Source organism: Amblyraja radiata, chromosome 23 (genome assembly GCF_010909765.2).
Source record: "Amblyraja radiata isolate CabotCenter1 chromosome 23, sAmbRad1.1.pri, whole genome shotgun sequence".
Classification (NCBI taxonomy): domain Eukaryota; kingdom Metazoa; phylum Chordata; class Chondrichthyes; order Rajiformes; family Rajidae; genus Amblyraja; species Amblyraja radiata.
Window position 1 is genome coordinate 15,146,398 of NC_045978.1, and position 20,196 is coordinate 15,166,593.

The 20,196-nt window shown below is 40.8% G+C and overlaps 1 protein-coding gene across 1 annotated transcript in view; it reads right to left on the minus strand.

Moving 5' to 3' along the window:
- Positions 1–20,196, minus strand: part of LOC116986243 (protein diaphanous homolog 1-like) — a 106,160-nt gene that overhangs the window by 62,187 nt on the left and 23,777 nt on the right. The window contains exons 6-8 of the mRNA XM_033041580.1: positions 11,173–11,349; positions 6,403–6,859; positions 2,400–2,562 (exon numbers count right to left, since the gene is read on the minus strand). Of these exons, the coding sequence (XP_032897471.1) occupies positions 2,400–2,562; positions 6,403–6,859; positions 11,173–11,349 (797 nt within the window). The remainder of the gene's footprint in view (positions 1–2,399; positions 2,563–6,402; positions 6,860–11,172; positions 11,350–20,196) is intronic.

Consider the following 20,196-nt stretch of genomic DNA (forward strand, 5'->3'; position numbering starts at 1 on the left):
CTGCAGCCACATAATTTCTGGTACTTCAGATACATCTTGGTTCATTGCTTTGCCATTGAAAAATCTTTCTCCCACACACATACATCATCCAATGGCCAACTCGTCTATTCTTAAATTAATTAATCTTCTTCATTAATAATTCAGTCCAGCACAGATTTTAAATTCAGATTTTCAATTTAGATTGTATAATAAAGAATAAGTTGGTAATTCTTTGCTATTTCGAGAGAGGCAGTCGACAATGTTATTGGTGAACTCCCCGCCATCAAGGTTAAGAGGGTAAAATTAAAGGAAGAAAATAGTCAAAATATTTTAACATTTCATCACCATTTTCTTGCCTTTTTAATCACAACTTCCTCACAAACTGCATTCCACCTGCAACAAATTAGCTTTCCCGTTTCTCTTCAAATTATAATAAATCTAGAAAGCATTATTACATCTCAATTTAAGAAATAGACATTATTACTTGTATTGACAACTTTTTTTTCCTGACTCGTTATTTTTAGAAATCCACATCCCCATCTTCATCCCTTCCCTTACATCAAACCGCCTTAACAATCTTCTTTGCTTCTACAACCTCTGCCCTAACCAATGCATCCCTTCGCCAACTGCCCCACCACATTGCAAGGTCTTTATAGATTCATAAGACATTGAAGCAGAATTAGGCCATTTGGCCCACTAAGTCTCCTCTGCTATTCAATCATGGTTGTTCTATCTTTTCCTCTCAACCCCATTCTCCAACCTTCACCCCACAACCTTTAATAGCCTTACATATAAGAACCCACAATCTCCGCATTAAAAATACCAAAAGGTGACCTATACAGACGTCTGTGTCAATGAATTCCACAGATTCAACACCATCTGGATTAAGACATTTTTATTCTGACACTGTGCCCTTTGATCCTAGACACTCCCACTAGTGAAAACATCCTCACAAAGTCCACTATCCAGGGATATCATTATTCAGCAAGTTTCAATAGGATTTCCCCTCACCCTTCTATACCGCAGCAAGTACAGTCCCAGAACCGTCAAACACACATCATACATTAACCCAATCATCCCTTGGATCATTCTCGTAAAGACTCCTCTGGACCCGTTCTAATGTTAACACATCCCTCCTCAGATAGGAGGCCCAAATTGCTCACATTACTCCAAATGCGGTCTGACCAATGCCTTATAAGGCCTCAGCATTAGATCCTTGCTTTTATATTCTAGTCCTTTTGAAATTAATGCTAACATTACATTTGCCTACCTTACTATCAATTCGATCTGCAAAGTCCTTTTGCACCTTTGATTTCTGAATCCTTTGCCCATGTATTTACCTTTATTCCTACTACCAAAGTGCCTGATTGCACATTTTACTCAGGTGTGGGGGACCCCCGTGAGGGGGGGAGGGGAAGAACAATGGAAGACCCGGCGTGTGGGGACCGCTGTGAGGGAGGTGGGGGAGAACAAGGGACAATGGGGACCTGACATGGGGGAGCCGGCATGTTTTATAACTTTGTTAGCACCATAGGTGGCTGGTATTTGTATATATTGTGTATGCAAGCAAAACATTTCACTGTGCCTAGTCACATGTAGACATTAAAGTATTCCTATTCCTTCCCTGCAACTTCTTTGCCCACTCTCCTAACTTCAGCCACCTTGGTCCTATTTGCTGCTAATCCCACTAACCCAGTTATCTCTTCAAAATAGCTTATGACATAAAAGAGTTACATAAAATTACTTGGTAAGACATAAGCAAGACGAAGAAATCTCTAAATAAATCAGCATGGTATTTGGTTCAATGGTCTCATTTGCCTAAAAGGGCTTGCCCCCACCTACATCAAAAGTCTGCTTACCCACCACACCACCTCCAGGACCGTCAGATTGGCCAACTTGGGGTTACTGAACATCCCGCGGTCTAGGCATGAGTTCAGGGGCGACCGTGCCTTTGCGGTTGCAGCTCCTGGACTATGGAACAGCATCCCTCTTCCCATCAGAACTGCCCTCTCCATCGACTCTTTTTAGTCGAGACTTAAAACTCATCTTTACTCTCAAGCCTTTCTTGACGTCCTCTGAGGGAGGGCTATATGTATGTATTTATGTATGTACTTAATCCATGAACCAATGTTGTATAACGTTAGTACCTCCACCAGTGTAAAGCACTTTGGTCAACGAGAGTTGTTTTTTAAATGTGCTATAGAAATAAAAGTGACTTGACTTGACTGAAATGCAAAACAGGCAGCCGATAACTTGCACAATATTGACATGGGTCCACTTCACCACCAACTCAAAAAAATAATAGTAAGAACAATATTTCATCACAGCAATAATAACAGCTGGGAACTGTTTTACTCACCGTACAATTAAAAAAACATAAACTAGGAATTGTTTAGTAAATTATGCAATACTACACTTACTGAAGTTCTGAGCAACTTTTTGATTCAGAAGAATAACCTGATGAGTGGAAAATTCATTGACTGAATGGATCACCATTTCTTGGGCAGCGAACTGATCTAAGAGACTTGGATAATTTAATTGCAATTCTTGTGCAGAACTCTGTCCCCAAATAGATCTTGATATCTGAAATAAAAGGAAAATAATTATCTGAACAGTGATAATAACCAAGTTCCATTTGGTCCACAAAAAAAGCAGAACATCTTCTCTCCGTGGATGCTGCCTATCCAGCTGAACATCTCCTGCTTTCTGTTTTTCACCACTTGGTTACTTATCTCCACACTCTTTAGCCATGGTTACTATCTCCAAGCCTTCTCTCTCCCCCACTTGACTCATCTGCCAACCAACCTTTCGACTTGGATCCACTTGCCACTCTTGCCTCAGCCTTACCCCTCATGGCTTTCTACCAGCTACCTCCCTCTACTCCCTCAATCTGACGAAGGGTCCCAACCCAAGACATCATGTCCATTCCCTCCACGGATGCTGCCTGACCTGCTAGATTCCTCCAGCAGTTTTCTTTTCTCCTGTTTTTTTTTTTTGTTCATTTCCAACTTTGCTTTTCTGTCACTTTTGCTCATTTTCTGCCATCACCTAAAACACATACTGTAAATGTCTCTTTGTACATGGTGTGATATACATATCCATGCATCTGTAACAAACAAAGCTGCTATATATATTTCACCAACAATATTAATAGTACATCTTGTATAGAAACAGAATTCTAAAAAGCTGTGATGAAACAGGAAATACTCTTCTCACATTAGCAAAGTCATGGTACATATCTCAGTACATTGATTCTTTACGAAGTTCAGCCATGCGCCTTTTACCATTACCTCAAATTTGTGAGTCCCACAGCCAGATTGATATCACTCGGATTAATGCCAATATCTTGTGAAGTTACATTCACCCAACCCACACACCCTGCTATTATATTACAGCTTTCAGGAAAGGCATACCTTCAATAACTGTAGCTCAACAAGAGGAACAAATATTCCCACATGTAATCTCTCACTAAGTTCATGTACCTTTCTTATATTCACTATTGAAATTAATAAATGGAAGCTCAGATGTTTGAAACATTTGACTGCTGCTGAGGTACAGGTAGGGTTTGCTCTGGAAATATCAATGAAGCAAAACAAGTCACGACTTCCTTAAAATACTGCATTATCAATACTGTGATAAACAATGTGGTACAACTTGCAGGCAGTAAACAGTGCCTACAACACTCGACACAGCGCATTTACATGTATAACATGTGGGTCATATGGACAATTAAGTTCAGTAAATCTGACGACCTTAAAACTTCTGCTATTTGAAAAATCACAACCTAGTTCAATTCTAAATGCAAGCATCCAACTACAAGATTTATTTAAAACTATTTGATTAAAATTCTTCTGTTGCATAATGTCAGCCATCATTAATTATTTCATTCCGGCAATACATGATACATTAGTAGACTTACCTTTGTGATATGCACAATGGCATGGTTTATACAAAATGGATTTCTGATTATTTTTTTTACATCCAGCTTACATATGCAATATCAATTTTTCATTGGTTATTTACTGCACAAGATCAAAAGGATGCTTACATTTATCCATGATTTTGGGAGAAAAAATGGGCATATAAGCCACTAACCAATACGGACAAAAATGTCTGTGTTTGTTCCATGGTGTGGGGAGATAATGGTTCTAAGTGGTGTTTATTTGGGCAGCACACTGGCATTGCAGGTGATGTTTCACAGTTCCAACAAGCTGGGTTTAACACTGACTTCCTGAGCCCAGTGTGTGGAGTTTACATCCTTTCTGCCAACATGTGGGTTGCCCTTGTACTCTCCAATTTCCTACCATAACCCAAAGTCATGTTTAGGAAGGAACTGCAGATGCTGGTTCGACCTGAAACGTCACCCATTCCTTCTCCCCAGAGATGCAGCCTGTCCCACTGAGTCACTCCATCTTTTTGTATTTACCCAAGTCATGTTAGTCCGTAAGTTGCTTGGCTACTGAGTGTGGCGGCGTCTAACGGCAACGTCTCGACTACAGTCGTCTGTCTTTTTCATTTTTGTCTTGTTAAATGTATGTCTTGAGCTAGTTTTTATTTATTTTTTAGCTGTGTATATGTGGGGGTGGTGGGGGGGAGGGGGTCTGTTGGGGAAACCGTTTAATCTCTTCCCTGTACAGGGACCCGACTTTTTCCCTGTCGGGTCTCTGATGTCGTTGGGCCTAACATCGAGGAGCCGGCGGCGGCCTCTGGCCCGGACTAACCCGAGGACTCCAATCACGGAGCCTGCGGACCTGACATCATGGAGCTGGCCGTCTTCGGAGCGGGAGGAGCTGTGGTGGCGTGCGGCTGCAACCCGACTTCGGAGCTTCGGGGGCTCCAGCTGCAGGCCCGGTGGACGGTAACATCGGGAGCTCACAGTTCCCTGGTGGGAGGCCGCTCTTCGGAGCTCCCGCAACGGCAACTTCTCCCGCTGGAATCGCGGGGTTTAAAGGACATGGAGCGGGGCCTTTCATCGCCCCGCGTGGCTTAAATGGCCACAGGACTTACCATTGTCCGCCGGGGGCTTAACATCGGAGCCCCAGTTCGCCCTGATGCTGCAGTTGGACTGCTGAACCGCGGGAGAAGAACAAAGGGAAGAGATAAGACTTTGCCTTCCATCACAGTGAGGAGGTGTTGGAGACTCACTGTGATGGATGTTTATGTAAACTGTGTTAAGTGTGGGTCTTGGGTTTTTTGTAATGTAAAAACTGTAGAAAATGCAATTTCGTTCAAACCAAGTTGTTTGAATGACAATAAAAGGCATTCTATTCTTCTGAAAAATTATCTTTGTGGAAGGTACATGGGTGGTTGGAAAACAGGAAACATAAATTCGCCAAGAGCTGCCTGGGCCAAAATAGAATCATTATGCTAAATGGCCTCCTATATCTTAATCTATCTTCATGTACCCATTCGCTATTAATATTCTGAGGCGGGTCAATAGTTCTTGATATATTCAAATGATGCTCAAATTACTTGTATTCAATGCCCCCCAGTAATCACTTGTTATTTTATACAAAGCCAAAAATGTTTCCGTGTGTGCATTTTTAAAACATTTTCAGAAGTGTGATGAGAATCTGGATACATTTATTTTAGCAGCTTATTTTTTTTAAATACAGTTTGATTTCTGCCTCTTACCAGACCTCCCACCTACACCCCCATCTCCAAAATAACTTTAAAAACATAAAAAGAAAATTAAATTGCTGGAGAAATGTTTCATTTGTGGTGTGGGCTGCACAACGACACAGCTGTTAGTGCAGCTACTTCACAGCTCGAGGTACCTGGTTTTGATCCTGGCCTCGGGTGCCGTCTCTGCACATTGTGTGACTGTGTGAACTGTCTCCCTTCCTCCCACATCCCAAGGAAATGTCAATAGGTTACTGGCTGCTGGAAATTGCCACCAACATAAGTTAATGGCAAAACAAAAATCTAAGGGAGTTCATGGGTATGTGTGAGATTAAGTTGCAATGATACAGGGAAATAAAGAGGTTGGGGGGGGGGGGGGGGGGGGGGGGGGGAGGGAGAAAGGATTGCTTAAATTGCTTTCTAGCATGGTATTGATGGGTCAAATGGCCAATTTCTGGGTTGCATTAAATGCTGGAGTAACTCAGCAGGACAGGCAGCATCCCTGGAGAGAAGGAATGGGTGATGTTTTGGGTCGAGATCCTTCTTCAGACTGAGAGTCAGGTGGGAGGGATCCGAGAGATATGGGAGGGTAAAGTATGAAAACAAGAGATCAAAGGGGATGAAGCTCAAGAAAAATGTAGAATAGATTATTGTTAGCTAGGGGAAGGTGACAACGAGAAATACAAAGTAAAATTTAATCAGGAGGACAGTCAAACAAGTCGGAGACTAGTGCTGACATTGACTATCAGTCCAAACAACGATAATGGAATAAAAGGTAATACAGTTGCTTAAAGCACTTACCATTTCTGCAGCAACCTTTTCCCAGTGGAATGGTTTTGTCTTCCTCATGATACCACTTGAATTTTGAGCTCGGAGCGGAGGAGGTATGACAGGTCTCTGGTATGGAACAGGAGGTAAAGGTGGCATTGGGATGCGCAGAGGTCTGGGAGAAATAGGCACTGTTTGGAAAGGGGATTTCTCAGCTGGGGAAGTGTTTTTTCCTTCTTCTTTTTCTTCTCCTTTATCCCACATCTGGTTTTGAAGTACGTCCAGTTGTTTTAATGAGAGATGTTCAGCAGGCTCCTTTCTGGATGGTGTAGCTGGCATAACCTCAAACAAGGTATTCTCACCAAAAAACTGTGCTTGAGATAATCTCTTCCAATGCAAACAACACTTATCAATTGCATCTATCCATTCATCCCGGTGCAATATTAAATCTCCTGTGCTTTTCAACTGGTCAGTAACTGGTATTCGAAGTCTAAGATTGAAACAATGCCATTGAATTATTATGCACGTCAAAAATTAACCAGAAAAGTATATATATCCTTCATTAAAGTATATAAGACAACACTAGTTTCACATTTAGCTACACTGTTTTAGAAATGGGAACATCATGGCATTGGTGGCACTACTGTGAATATATATTGAAAGAAATATATGTCCAAATATATGACCAATGACCATTAGACCTGATGGAGAGAAATTACATTCAAATTTCTGCTTAACTCATAACTAGAGTTTAGACTCCAATTCTGGGTATCAAATATTAAATACATTATGTTGGTCTTGGATGGACTACAGACTGAATTTAGGGTTAAATTGTGAGCTGTTACCCAAAGCTCTGCTGTTTATCCTAGATAAATAGATCATTTGATGCAAGTTTCCAACACATGATGGGGGACTAACAGAGTCATAAGTTTCATACGTTATAGGTGCAGAATTAGATCATTCGGCCCATCAAATCTGCTCTGCCATTCCCATGGCTGATCTATCCCTCCCTCCCACCATCTCCTGCCTTCTCCCCATAACCCCTGAAACTCGTACTAATCAGTCCCTAGAAATAAACTATTTCCCGTCTTTGGGAGTGCAGGACCAGAGAACAAAGCCTACATTTCAGAGTTAAATCTTTCAAAAATAGATATAATAGATCTGACTGGTCTATTCCCCCTTGTATGTGCCTGGCTCATATTCATCCATCTGTTTCCTATTTATGCACATTGTTTTTAACTGTCACTATTGTACCCACATCCACCATTGCCTCTGGCAGCTGATTCCCTAAATGCACCACCATCTGTATGAAAAAGTTACCCCTCCGATCCCTTTTAAATCTCTCCCCTTCAATCTACGCCTTCTGGTTTTAGACTCGCCTACCCTGGGAACAAACAGTGACTATTCATCTTATTTATGCCGCTTATGTTATATAAACCTCCTTAAAGGTACATCTGTTATTTCACTGGGATCCTGGGACAGCTAAGAGTGTTTTGGTAAGAACAGAATGCATAAATTAGACTGCATAGGTCCTAAAGTGTCTCACACACTCTGCAGCCCCAATACAGAGCATAAAAAGCAATCATTTGTGTGATCACCACAGGCACCTTATAAAGGGCCTCTTGCTGTTTTATACTCCTGGGAGAGATCTGGATCTATGAAAAAAAGTTTCCAGCCTCGTGCCCACCCATTCAGGAAAGCCGGCTGGGATTCATCCCCCTCCTGTGCCAGGCACTTTGACTGTGACCAGATCAGTATGGGCACAACCCAAATCCCAGTTCTCCACACTCAATAAGCTTCCGTCAAAGTACTAGCTTGGTGTCCCCCCATTGAAAAGAATGTGACCAGCCCAAGACTCAATTGTTCAGATCAAATGAAAATCAACACCAATGAGACTACAAACACTCATTCCATGTGTTGTCATGTTGCTCCAATTGTTTGCTGAACAAAGAAAGATGCAGATGACAGGCAAGAGGTTCCTGGGGCAACTCCAGTTATTTACTGAGATGCGAATATTAAACTCTTTCCAGGAAAGATAACTTTCAAGCTCCTACTTTTGACTCAAATCCCAATGTGTCCTCAAATTTCAGAACTCTTTTGCAATAACTTGTATTCATTGAGCTGACACACTCAGAAGAATGGAGAGTTCATGAACTAGCTGCTTATTTATTCCCATAGGAGACAATGACATTTTGAAGGTGGTGCAGTTATCAATCATCTCATTACTACAAAATAAACAACATTTTGCCCTTTCTTTTGGCTTTGGGTCAATTTGTAAAAATAAGTCTAATAATTTCTTATCTCTTGAAATAGTGGACTCATTGGGCATCCTACTTTAAAGGCAGTAAGCAGTCTTTAAGCTATAATAGATTTCAGTGCAAAGATATAGGCAGGGTAAGATTTACACATTCCATTCTATATGGTTTGTTTAAATATGGAAATATATATTTATTGTACAAATAAGTTCTGCAAGTCAACGTCCAATTTTTAACAAAGACTTGTTCAAAAATAATATCTGAATAAATTCTACAGAATCATTTTGGTGGTTGACTTTGTACGCTCTGAAAGGTAATGATATCCTATAACTGGGTAATCACATCTACAAAATGTTCTTCTAATGGAGCACTGAGCAAGAGCCTAAGTAATTTAGTTTTTGCATTAAGTCGTTCTGCAATGCAACACCATACTTTAGTTGCTTTGTTGCCATGGCGAGCAAGGTTTTCTTTACAAAATAAAACCTGATGGTTCACCTTTTTAATGCACGCCAATAAAGAAAGGAAACAGGTAGAGAACAGAGGGGGGGAAAAGGAAAAGGGAGAAGAATGAACCAGAATATACAAGACAGTCACATAATCACATAGAAAGACAAACAGGCAGAACAGATACAGGTGCATGTTTTACAATCCTCAGTTTAACATCAGTTCTGCAAAATGTAATTCCAGACAGTGCAACATGCACTCAGTGCTGAAGAGGAGTGTCCTCCTAGGTTATGCACTTAATTCTCTTAAGTAAGGCTTGAATTTTCTGGCTCGGGAACAAAAGATACTCCATAATCAAGGTTACACATTATTAAAGCTAAAATAAAACTAGATTTGTCAGTTTCAAACGCCACCAGATGGATTATTTAATGTGTTCATAAAGTGGCCTTATATTTTTGTCATTGAGTAGAATAAGAATTCTGATTCATGGCAAATTCTATGTGGCATGGCACAACATTTATCTTTCCTTTCTTAAAAAGAAACGGATCTAACTTTCAAGCGCATGTTATTATACAACAGACTTCCTCGTGAGCATTAGAGCTTAAAAATTCAGTGGTACATCAAAATAGTTTGTTGGCATATTAGTGTTTGAAAGTGTGTTTAACATAATTCACCCAGCCCCTGCTTTTTCCACCTTAAATTGGATCTCACCAATTGTTGGTAGGCTTAATGGATGCAAAATATACAAATGTAATGAAATGCCTCTTGGACATAACAATAAGGAGAAATAGATATGGCTTTAATTGTAAGGTATTGTAATTGAAACAAGATGAACGGTTGCAGTCTTTAACAAGCATTATCGATTCAAGTTGAAAATTCACTGTGGAGTTGGAAGAGGGGAGAAACACCAGTTAATCCATGTCAGTTGAGAACTGACACTATCCTGTGACAGAAGCTTTTAGAAGAGAGGAAGAGATGTATAAGGCTTTAATAAGAGGATTAGATTTCTTGTGACCCAAAATACTAGTATGACAGAAGTCTAATCAAAGTGATATAATATAATCCCCACAGCATTGAATGTTTCTGTCCAAAAATGGACAGATAGAGTCAGTATCATACAGCACAGAAATAGGCCCTTTGGCCTAACTAGATCAAATGCCCCATCTAAGGTAGTCCCATTTGCCTGCGATAAACCCTTAAGAAGCCAATTCTAATTCCTGTAACAAGAGTTAAGAGAGCCAAGAGTGTTTTATTGTCACACGTACCAAAACAAAGCAATGAAATCCTTATTTGCAGCAGTACACAGCGCTCAATAATATAATAAGCAAACAATAAATTAATAAACAAAAAATCCAATATAGAGCAAAATCTAAACAATGCCCAAAGTCCCAAGTGCAAGGCAATTTGTAGTTTTGTTACAGTTGGTGGTGTTCAATAGTCCGATGGTTATTGGGAAGACACTGTTCCTGAACCTGGAAGTTACAGTTTTCAGACTCCTATACCTTCTTCCGAATGGCAGGAGAAAATTGAGTGCTTTGCCAGAGTGGTGTGGGTCCTTGATGATGCTGCCTGTCTTTTTGAGACAGCGCATCCTATAGATCACCTTGATGGTCAGGTGATCAGGACCTATGATGGACCGGGCAATATTCACAGCTTTTTCTAATCTCCTTCATTCTGGGGTGTTTGAGTTGCTGAACCAAGTTGTGATGCAACTGGTCAATATGCTCTCTACCATACACCTGTAGCAGTTCAAGAGGTCATTCATCAAAATTCTGAATCCCCTCAATCTTCTAAAGAAGCAGTGTTGGGCTTCCGTTATGATTAACAGATTTGCATCTTCTTAACAGATATAGTGCAGAAACCTTTTTCTTTTTTCAGAAGGCACTAGTATGTCAGGGACAAGAAAAATGGAGTTAAAATCAGCGATAACAGGTAGGACTAAATCTGTTGTGTCTGTTCTGCAGTAAGTATTTTACAATTTCTGTGCTGTGAGCTTTAGTGGGATCAAACATGGCTCAAAGTAGAATTTTGTCCTTGGAAGTTCACAGCAGAAAATGACAGTCGCCAACATAAGATTCATTCAAATGACATGAAAGCAACTTACAAGTAACAATTTTTCTTTGTGATGATGGTAAAGGATCCATTTTCTGCTTCCTTGTGTACACTTGTGTTACCATCCGACAAGTAAATCAGGTTTGGGGTCAAGCCCAGCGGTTCACCAGCTTCACCAACATTAACACGTTGGAAATGCAGTTCTCCTTTGCGCAGTTGCACATAGCATCTGAAACAAGGATTCAGTAAAGATATGGAAGATGAAGCAAATCTTCTCCTTTAAGATACATATTAAAGTTTTTTATGGTACACTGGAATCTTCATTTGAGTTAATGGCATCTGGGAAGCTTACAATTAATAATTGTAATTCAGTTTTTGCATCACAAATTTGATTAAACAGTTTAAGTCTGCAGCGTCGGAATTCAGTGTTTAACTTAAATTAACTTAAACCCCTTCAACTAACCAATTTTGAATTATTAGGAAGATAAATGCTTTGGGGAATGCTCGAGGTAAAAATTAGGTAGTACAGCTAGTTTTTTTTCTTCCCCCAGTTTTTTCATAAATTCTTAAATAAGTTCATCACCAAGTAAAATTATAATCATTCTGCTATGCGAGAGTTATGAATCACTTTTTTTGGGGCACATTAACTCAACCAAATCATCTTCAACAAATCCAAGGAGAACAGAGTCAGGGGTAAACTGTCCAATTCTCATGGCATTCTGCTATCCATGCCTCAAATCTATTTCCCTGCCTAAACCCATCTCTGTAATACTCTTATCAAATGAAAATCCAACAATAAAAGCAACATGTGCCGACAAGACTCAGCAGGCCAGGTAGCATCTGTGGAAAGAGAAACAATTGGCCTTTCTTTAGCTTGTAAACTATCAGAATTGTGGTTCAGGAGGAAAGGTAGACTACTTACAACCACTTGCATGAACAGTTTCACCACCAGAGTGAACACAGTGGAAGTGAATCAACTGGGAGAATGGAGTGAAATTATTACAGGAGAGAGTATGAAATATAGTGTAGTCAGGATGGTATTGGGAGCCTGTGGGCTTGCATTGAATGCTTGTTGTTAACTTGTCCCATAAGAAGGAGACGGAGACATCCAAGAAACAATCATGTGAAGATGAGAGAGGTGAGGACCAGTGAATTAGGAGGAGGATATCAGAGGTATAATAATTGGAAGCGAGATGGGACAAGACCAGGTGAGATGCTGGATATCATGAAAGAAACAAAAACTGCCAGATGCACTGAGCACATCAGATAACATGTGTAAAAAGGAGCAGAAAGGATCTTTGACCCAAAACATAACCTCTATTTCTCTTTCCATTGAGAAAGGATGAAGTCAAAATAGGAAGAAATAAAGAGTAATAGGAAGTTGGGTGGGGCAAGAACTGGTGGAAACAATGGGTCTGCTGCAACAGTCCAGTTTCTGGACCTTGGCCTGAAGCTAGAGTCAGGCTGGGTGACAACAAGGCTGTGAACGGAAAATATATCTGTGGCTGTCTGGGAAACAATGTCCTGATGTTTGGGTCATACATAGTACAGAACAGGTATGAAGATGTATCAGAAAGCTAACATTTGACTGCTGCAATAATTTTTTTCCATTTGCAAGATGTCAGTTTGTCAGAGCACATCTACTGTATCCGTTATTCAAGGTGTTGGTTCTTATTCATTGGCGAGACTAAACGTAGACTGGGCGATTGTTCCGCCGAACACCTTTGCTCAGTCCGCCTGGACCTACCTGATCTCCCAGTTGCCAAACAATGTAATTCCCCTTCCCAATCCCACACTGACCAATCTGTCCTAGACCTCCTCCATTATCAGAGTGAGGCCAAATGCAAATTGGAGGAACAGCATCTCATATTTTGCTTGGGCACCTTTCAACCCAGTGGTTTGAAAATGATTTTTCTAACTTCAAGTAATCCTTGAAACCCTCTCTCTCTATCCCTCCTCCATCTAAATTGTACTAGCTTTAAAGTCATCTTGTTGAGTCTCATTGTCTGTAACTCATCTATAATTCAAATAATGTAATAGCATAACAAACATTGTCTACAATTCACCTAGCACACAGCAAACAATAGCCTATTTTACTTCGGAGTCACGTGAGTGACTACGCGAAGAACCCCGCCAGGACGCATGCGTGACATATCGCTTTCACGCTTGCGAAACGACAGGCGGGGTGGAGCGTTCCCCCGCAGCGGTAAGTTTGAAACCGCGACCTGCAGGTAAGTGATTTACTCTGCGGTAGTTTTTGTCCCCGCGCTGTTTTTACACAGGGGGGGGAAGCTGGACAAAATAGTGTCCACAAGTGCTGCGAGTAAAGCTGGCTGGGGAGGACCACGAAGTTGCGGGAGCCCAGCAGCAGCTGAAGGCACAAGCCCCGTAAGTGGGATCAGCTGAGCCGACTTTTGGTCTCGCGCCGGCCAGAACACCACGGCCGGGCGGGAGACTATTCAGAATGGGGCCGTCGACTTTGACAAGTCGAAAATGGCAGGAGGCGGGGTGGAACGACGTTCCCCCGTAGCGACAATTTAAACCAGGACCTGCAGGTAAGAGTACTCTGCAGTCTTTTTGTGTTTTCCCAAGCTGATTACAGGTAGGGAGCATGGAAAAGTCGAAGAAACCAACGAGGGCTGCGACAAAGCTGGTGGGCCAGCAGCGGCCAGCGGCACTTGAATCACCTATAATGGGATCAGCTGTGCTCGATGTTGCCTCCGTACCAGCCAGATCCACTCCGCGGCTGGGCGGTAAGGCAAAACAAAAAACCATCAAAGTCGTGGACTCAGATGAGTCCGACTTTGAGCAGCCGCGGGCGGCCAGCGACCGTAAGCGCTGGAGCCGGATGGAGCGGTGTGTGGAGCATTTGCTCCAACGTGACAGGCTCCGGGAGATGGAGTCGAGTCACTGTGGGCTCTATGTAAAACCCACAGCAGCACCTCTTGTAGGGCTGCACAGTGCTTCTCCCTCGTCAGAGGGGAGTACTGGGGGTCAGTTCTGGGCTGATCCTGAAGAGAGGTCTGCAGAACAGAAATCAAGTGTGCAGGGGATGCAGGAACGTGAAAATCTACTGGACATGGTGTCCAACTTCATACAGCCAGACCAGACTGGCCAAAACCTGGAGAACACCTGATATATGTAACTGTATATCCCTGAATGTTCCTGTAATAAATAATTGTATATGGAAACTCCTAAACAGCGGGGATAACAGCTTTCACCCACACATTGGATGAGAAGGACATGTCGCAGGACCAACAGGATGCACTGGCACTGCTTTGCAACACACGGCCATAGACAGCACCCTTACGCAACCACCAGTAGAACAAGACCGACTGGTGAAAACTCGAAGGTCCGGTACACCAAACATGAGTCTTTCTTAGGCCATGGCCCAGACCGGCCTTCTTGGAAGATACGCAAACCTCCAATATCAACCAAACCACAAACCCAGACACCGACGCCTCAACATCAACGAAGGATTTACAAATAGAAGTAAACCTGCCACTGGTAACTATGGAGGTAGGTGGGTCTGGTTCCTTACAAATTGCAGGGAGCATGGAGGTTTGGGGGAGATTACTCTCCTTTCTGGATGCATGGAGTATGTTAACTACCGATACTTATATTTTAAGCAGTATCCAGGGATATACAATAGAATTATACACAAGTACAGCCCTCCAGTTCAACATATACCGAACCGAATGTTCGTACTTTCCGGTAAAGAAAAATCAGAAGCGCATGCTGAACTGGAGCGGCCTTACGCAAAAGGGGTAATTGAAAAATCCCAACACGAACCGCTATAATTCGTGTCCAATATCTTTACCAAAAACAAAAAAGATGGTGGTTGTCGCATCATCATAGATCTGACCAAATTGAATACATTTGTACAATATATTCATTTTAAAATGGAAACCTTTGTTACTGCTAAACAATTGATTTCCAAAGGTTACTTCATGGCTAGCATCGATTAAAAAATGCTTACTATTCAGTGCCTATATGAGGTGACCACAGATGTTACTTAAAATTCAACTGGATGGGACAGCGCTGGCAGTATAGAGCACTGCCAAATGGATTAACATCAGCCCCCATGCTGTTCACTAAAATTTTGAAACCAGCCCTAGCGTTTCTACGGGAACGAAAACACATGGTCATGGCATATCTAGATGACATACTTATTGTGGGCAAAACTTTGGAATTGGCCAAACAAACTGTAACAGCCACAAAACAGTTATTTGAAAAACTGGGGTTTATTATCCATCCAGTTAAATCTAAATTAACGCCTTCCACTGCTATGGACTATTTGGGGTTCACCATTGACTCAGTTCACATGTCGGTGACTTTGCCAAAGGGAAAGGCTATAGACTTAATAGAGGCTTGCAATAACCTCATTGACATCAGTAACCGTCCATCAGATTGGTAGCAAAAGTAATTGGCAAAATGGTGGTTGCTTTTCCAGCCACACAATTTGGACCTTTACATTACCAAAATTTACAGAGAGCAAAAATACAAGCACTCAAAATCAATGCTGGTCATTTTGACAGACTATAATGGAACTAAAATGGTGGATAGATAACATTTGGCTTTGTTTCAATCCAATCATTATCAGCAACCCTCCTATGGTGCTACAAACTGATGCCAGTGCACTTGGTTGGGGTGCCACCAATTCCATCTCCAGCTGTGGAGGTAGATGGACTGCTCAGGAGGCATCATTATTACTCACACTGGGCATAAACTACCTGGAAATGTTGGGTGCATTCTATGGCCTAAAGTCATATTGTACTGGATCATATCACCAGCATGTTAGACTACAGATTGACAATACCACCGTGGTAGCATATATCAACCACATGGGTGGAAACAAATCGACATCATGTGACAATCTGGCTAATACAATTTGGCAGTGGTGTATCCAGAGAGATATTTGGATATCAGCTACTTACCTACCAGGTAAACTAAATTTAGTGGCAGACACCAGGTCACGCAAATTTAATGAAAACACCGAATGGATGTTGAATAAAAAGTATTTGCTGATATTACAGCACGATATGGAACACCAGATATCGATCTATTCGCATCCAGGCTTAATCAACAGTTATCAGATGCATGTTCGCTGCATTGGGGGGGGGGGGGGGGGGGGGGGGGGAATTGTTTATTTATGCATTCCCTACTTTCTGCCTCAGCAGTCGGGTATTAAGGAAAATACAGTAAGACTCTGCGTCTGGTATTTTGGTAGTACCCGATTGGCCTACTCAACCATGGTTCCCAGTGATACTGAACATGGTATTAGAACCATGTATCACCATCCCGAATAGACCAGACTTATTGGTTCATCCCGTAAGAAGGGATAGCCACCCATGCCATAACTATTTGAATTTATTAATTTGTAGAGTTTAAAAATACCACTACTACAGCTGGGACTGACGGACCGAACAGTGAACATGATTTCGGCGGGCCACAGACAGTCCACCAAAAAACAGTATCTGGTCTATATCAGGAAGTGGGAGATGTATTGTCACAAAAACAGCATCACCTACAGAGATATGAACATCCCGTCTGTTCTGGAATACCTGGCAGGCCTCCATTATGATGAGGGGCTCAGTTATAGTGCCATCAACTGCGCCAAGAAGTCCCCTATCAACTTATCTATGGCAAGGAACAGAGCGTCACTCTGCTGGGACTCACCCACTGGTAACAAAACTTATGAGGGGAATTTTTAATACCAATCCCCCAAGAACCAGGTACTCCCAAATATGGGATGTGAGTATTGTCCTGAAGATGCTCAGGAATTGGTCTCCAGCAACAGCTCTGTCCCTACATAGACTGACATTAAAAACAGTCATGCTAATGGCATTGGTCACGGCACAAAGGGTACAGTCTTTACATAAATTAAGACTGGACACATGACTTCTCCATCTGAAAATATTACGTTTCATATTTATGAATTAGTAAAGCAGAACAGACAGGGGTCAGCAGGCCTCAATATAGAATTTAGGTCTTACCCAACAGATGATCGTCTCTGTATAGCAAGACATTTGTCGTTATACATGGAGAACACGAAAATCATCAGAGGCCATGAGAAGGCACTTTTAGTCAGCCATAAGCAACCACACAAAAGAGTGACGGTCCAGACCATCTCAAGATGGCTGAAACAGGTTCTAACACAGGCTGGGGTGGATACTAATATTTTTAAATCTCATTCCACCAGGGCTGCAGCTACATCGGCAGCTATGCAGTTGGATGTACCAATGGACCAAATCCTCAAGGCAGCAGGATGGTCAGGGGAAAAACATTCCAACTATTTTATCATAAACCAGTCATTAAACCTGGAATATTTGCAGAAACAATTTAAGTTCTGTAATTTAATTACCCCATAAATAGGGGCTATAATTTGTGTTAATCAATTCATGGATTTCAATGTCGGATTCATGTCTAAAATATGTTGACACAATTCCTCCTACAGCCATTAAGGCAGATGTGATGCATGGACTCGTTTCCACGGCATGAAATCACAGAGCTTAGAAATCTTCACGTAGTCACTCACATGACTCCGAAGTAAAATAGTAAGATTAAACGAGAACTTACCAGTTCGAAGTTTGATCGTTATTTTATGAGGAGTACGTTGAGGGAATACGTGCCCTCCGCTCCCACCCATGATCATATACTCAACTGGTATTTCTTCTCTAATCTTACTATGTTCATTTGTTCTATATTTCTCTACATCACCATCTATATATCTCGTTTCCATTTCCCCTGACACTTAGTCTGAAGAAGGGTCTCAACCCGAAACGTTACCTATTCCTTTTTTGTCCAGAGATGCTGTCTGACCCGCTGAGTTACTCCAGTTTTGGGTGTCTATCATCACCCTCATCGACAGGTTTGATGTTGGCATTTAAAATGTAATTTTCGCAAATTCGAAACCTTCATCTGTCCAAGTACCCACATGTATTTTTAGGGAGGGAATTCTGTTTCTATAACCCCTTGGTAAAAAAAAATCTTCATTTAGTCCTGAACTGCCTAGCTTCAATTTTATGGTTATATCACCTCATACTTGATTGCCTGACCAGAAGAAAACATATCCATTATACTCTTGGCTTAGAAAAATAATCATTTTGGAAACCACTGTAGATCAATCCTCGGTCGTCTGGACTCAAGAGATTAGAAACCAGGTTTCTCTGGTGCATGGACTTCACTCTTCCATTTGACATTTGGTGTTCAGATTTACCTTATGTCCAAGCCAGATACTGATCAGTGACAACACCTACATGTATATTGATTCCAATGGTTCACAGAAGCTTTTTAACCATTCAACACAGGTGAACATTTGTCCAAGGGTGTATTAAGTTAAATATGCCTGTCTGCTACAAACAAATAACATGTAGGGCTAGTAAGGGGACACAATTTATCATAGCAACATGATATTATTTGTCTGGTAATGATTTCTTGCAGGAATCTTGCTACACGGGAATTCTTGTGCCTAGCCCAATTAAACTCTAACCATCAAGATCAATTTGCTTAACCCTAAAAGACACACTGCTGCAAACAAATAGCATTGAATCACCAATGTAATTTCCTCCAAAGCTGTGAAATCATATATTCTACAAGTTTCCCCACAGGTAAAGCAATTTTTCAAAACACTGAAAATATCTTTACTAATTGTTCAAATCACCACCAGTGTTTTAGAAAACGAGCAATATAATCTGTTTAAATATTGTGCAGAAACACTATATTTTTAAATGTAAAATGCTTTGAAGCACACTGCAACAGGGCCATATGTTAGTGCCTTCTTTCTTGTTAATGCAAAATTACAAATGACAGATAACAGAACATTGAGAATTGGTTATGTTCATACTTTGCACACATGCCGTGTTATAGATCATCACGCAAATTTCACCCAACCAATTAACGGATGTTATCAATGACGTTTGGTGAATTCAGATCTAATTAAGTCTCATTTCTCCACATTAAATACAGCACACAAGTGTTCAATTTAGAACAGGAAATGGTGATTGAGTGTCATTTGAAATGGTACAAATTGTCACGGGCAACTTCATATAACATTATTAATCACACTTTAGAGCGCCCTTATGTAATGAATTACCATTTTCTGCCAGGGAAAGTGAGGATACTAAATGAGTGTCTGAAACAAGTCGAAATGATAACATTTCCACCTCATTTGCATTATAAACTAACACTAAATTGGTGTGCTGCATACAGCCACAATTTCATGCATTACATTTAAACTTCCATAAATAAACACAAAAAAAATGTTTTTTTTAATTAGTGTTGCAAATACTATCAATAGCAAATGTATCTACAGGCTTATGTTAAGGCTTATAATAATGTTAAAATGTCAGAATTTTACAAATAAAATTCAGTGAGATTATCAGGAAGCAAATTCTACATACAGATATGAAATCTAGGAAACAAATCCAATTTAGTCTAACCATTACTAGCTCTTGCAAGAGCTAATAGAAGCATATTAATTAATCCAGAAATGAGTACAAAAAAACACTTCAACCTGACATTGTGGAGAATTATTATTTGTAGCAGGAGAACAATTAATAATTGCCACACAAGGTTATATTTGGCCCAGGGCCAAGGCTGATTTAAGTGGAATAAATGGGCATTTTGCTCAGTAAATTGTCAACTAAAAAAAATAAAGCAGAAATCATAATGTAAACTCACAAAACAAAGTTTATTCTTCATGGATAGCAGAATTGATTCATGATAAACAATTATTTAATCTGGTTTTCTATACAGATATCAATAGAGACAACTCATGCTGTTATCCAAACCCAAGACTGCTCGTACTTGGAGATCACAAAATAAATATAACTGGTTTAAATAAATATCACTCATTTAAAAAGACAGACTATTATTACAGGGTTTATATCATTCTGTACTTGGACATATGTTACTTTAGATACTGAACAAAAAAAAGTGCTGGGGAAACTCACCAAGTCAGGCACCGTGGAGGGAATAGACCTACTTTGTTCAGGTCAGGACTCTTCTTTAGACTAATGGAGTACAATCAGAAAGCTAGGAAAGAGTTGGAAGGGGTGGGGCAAATCCTGGCCCG